Consider the following 2584-nt stretch of genomic DNA (forward strand, 5'->3'; position numbering starts at 1 on the left):
CAAACTATTTCGTTAAACGAACATGACCACTATAACTAATATTTTTTAAAGCTCGTTTTCCCCCCGTTGGAGCTAGAATTTTCCAAAAGCCTTTCTTAGTGTGCTCCTACACTATGATGGATACTATGAAAGTATACTTGAGTCCAAATTTAAATTCACATGTGAGTCTTTTCGTGCCATATTGAGTCAATACGGCCACGCACAAACTCGGAAGTAGGCAACATTTTTGGTCAGATTATAAAATAATAATAATATTAATAATAAGAACCAAATACACTTTAAATTTATGTATAATTAAAATGTATCTAATATAAATAGGTTAAGTACTTGAATTTTAATAATATCTAAGGAAATTTAATTAATGTGACTAGTGCATTAATTTATAAGAATCATTCTTGTAGCACTAGGAATAAATAAATAAATAAATAATCAAATACATACAGGAATATGAAACACGGCACTCGTGTCAATGCCGTGCAGCGATGAGCCACGATCAAAAAGCACTGGCACCGATACCATCAAAATAAAATCGAATTATTTATTGAGATCAATAAGAACAAATCATATACATACAGCAAACATACATCTGCCCGCAACGCGAAGCAGAATATGCGTAGCTCCGTTATTCGGTTTCTGCTTTACTATCGCTTACGCAGTCGTTGCCTAGCGACGGTAACTGTAACATTTTGGCGTTTTCCCTTTGCAATTAACATTAAATGGTAAAAACGAAAGAAGAAGAGCGAGCTAATGACTTGCAGTTGTTGTTGTTTTTAGAGCATTATTTTTTTTTTACAATCAAGCAACTGTGTTCGATTGCCCAATGTATAAATTAATACGAATGTACATACATGCTATATTCATACACAGGCATACATACATATGTATGTACATATGTTTCTTTTTACTTTTTCAGCCGCACGTAGAGAACCGCACACATAGACACGAACTGTTGCTTGTTGTGTGTGTGAGTGTGTGTATGTGATGTCCCCAACTATTTGATATTTGTTGTTGCTGCATAAAGCTATTAATGAAAACCCTAATGCCAAATGCACTAAACAAAGAAAAAATTACTTTAAAAAATGTTATATAATTTTCAATTAATTAACATTTCTTGCTCTGTCAGTGCAAGACGAATGTACATACATACATACATATTCACAGGAGAGAGGTTGGGCGGTCGAGCGAGGACGCAAATTTTTTCTAGCTCCTCAAAATGTTATTTTTTACCACGGAAAAAGGCGCGGAAAAGCCTTAATACGAGTATATAGCGGTCTGCATAGTGCGTGTACATACGTGTGGTGCGATTGTGGTGACTGGACCAGTGGGCAATATGTGATTTAGAAGCCGTGGGCGCTTGTTTTTCTGCCTGTTCCGCGACGCTGGTGGTTTTGCCAACGCCGGCAGCGGAAAAGTGGACCGAACGCGATATGCTGCGTAAGTGCGACTTGGCAGATGGATGGCTGAAAGTGTGGATCGGCTGAACACCTGGTTGGCCGGTTCTGGTGAGGCAAAGTCCAAGCTCCGGTGAGTTCCTTGCATTGTTCGAATCTGTGAGGGTGCCTGGCCCACGCAGGCCAACGTGCGGACTGGTGCTCCTATAAAGTGAAAGGCAAGGGTTGATATTTTCACCTAACAGCGGTGAACAACTTACGTTGGCGTTTGGAAAGACGCTCTACAAGAAGGGACTGTTGGCGCTCAATATGGAGTGAGTGCTTTGTTGTTGGTTTCCAGCCGGACAAAACACTCGTATGGCTGCCATATTGCTCTGGTCCTCTCACGGTGGCTGGCGCTGCCGCTCCTAACATTGAGGCTAATAGGCAACCCTTTTTGGCCCATTGTGTCCTGCAGTAGCTCCAATTTTCTTTTTAACTTATTCTGCACGGTGTCCGAATGATTTTGTAACAGAATGAACACGCGGGCCCCAAACATATGGGAACCGACTCATTTCGGAGTGGAGCCAGTCAACAGGTGGTTCCAACCAAACACTAACGGAGCTGGTTCACGACAGAACTCGCGACGAGGCGTCCGCGGAACTCAGGAGCCGGTTCTAGTTCCGCAAATAGTGGTTCACGTAAATAGGGTGACCAGCTATCGTAATTTTAAATTTTGTATTGGCGTGCCGTAACAGAAATAAATCTGTTAGCTGCAATAATTTTAACAACAACCAATAGGACCAAATCTACAAGTACGCTATGCCCTAGCTTTGCCTGCTACAACGTTTTTCCACGCCGTTTGGACGCATTCAAAGTAAGCCGCATACAAAGCGTTAGGTTTCAGATGGGCCGCATCGGAGTCACTACGGGCACTCAGGCCACGGAACTGGCTGAGCCAACCCCTGCCGCGCAGGCGGTGTGCCCAATTAATAAACAAGTTAATTGAAATGGGGCTCTGGCGGCCGAGTAGGGGCGGCATATCCCCCATCCCGCCGAGAGAAATCTTATGGCCAACGTGGGACTGAACTCCCCAAGCGGCATGTAATTTCTCCGTGTCCAAAACGGAATTATCCCCCTCTCTCCGTAGCACCGAGCCCAGTAAAGTGCTACGTATGGTATACTGGAAGCCCCTTATGTTATTTTGACGTTTC

The 2584-nt window shown here is 42.8% G+C and overlaps 1 protein-coding gene across 1 annotated transcript; it reads right to left on the reverse strand.

Moving 5' to 3' along the window:
* Positions 1-1167: 1167 nt before the first annotated feature.
* LOC115629892 lies at positions 1168-1904 on the reverse strand. Its single transcript, XM_030526489.1, has 2 exons — positions 1652-1904; positions 1168-1595 (listed from the first exon to the last, which is right to left on the reverse strand). Exons 1-2 carry the CDS (start codon positions 1803-1805, stop codon positions 1252-1254), a joined length of 498 nt encoding a protein of 165 aa, XP_030382349.1. The 5' UTR covers positions 1806-1904; the 3' UTR covers positions 1168-1251.
* Positions 1905-2584: the final 680 nt, after the last annotated feature.

Source organism: Scaptodrosophila lebanonensis, unplaced genomic scaffold (genome assembly GCF_003285725.1).
Source record: "Scaptodrosophila lebanonensis strain 11010-0011.00,11010-0021.00 unplaced genomic scaffold, SlebRS2 tig00000168-arrow-arrow-pilon, whole genome shotgun sequence".
NCBI classification, from domain to species: domain Eukaryota; kingdom Metazoa; phylum Arthropoda; class Insecta; order Diptera; family Drosophilidae; genus Scaptodrosophila; species Scaptodrosophila lebanonensis.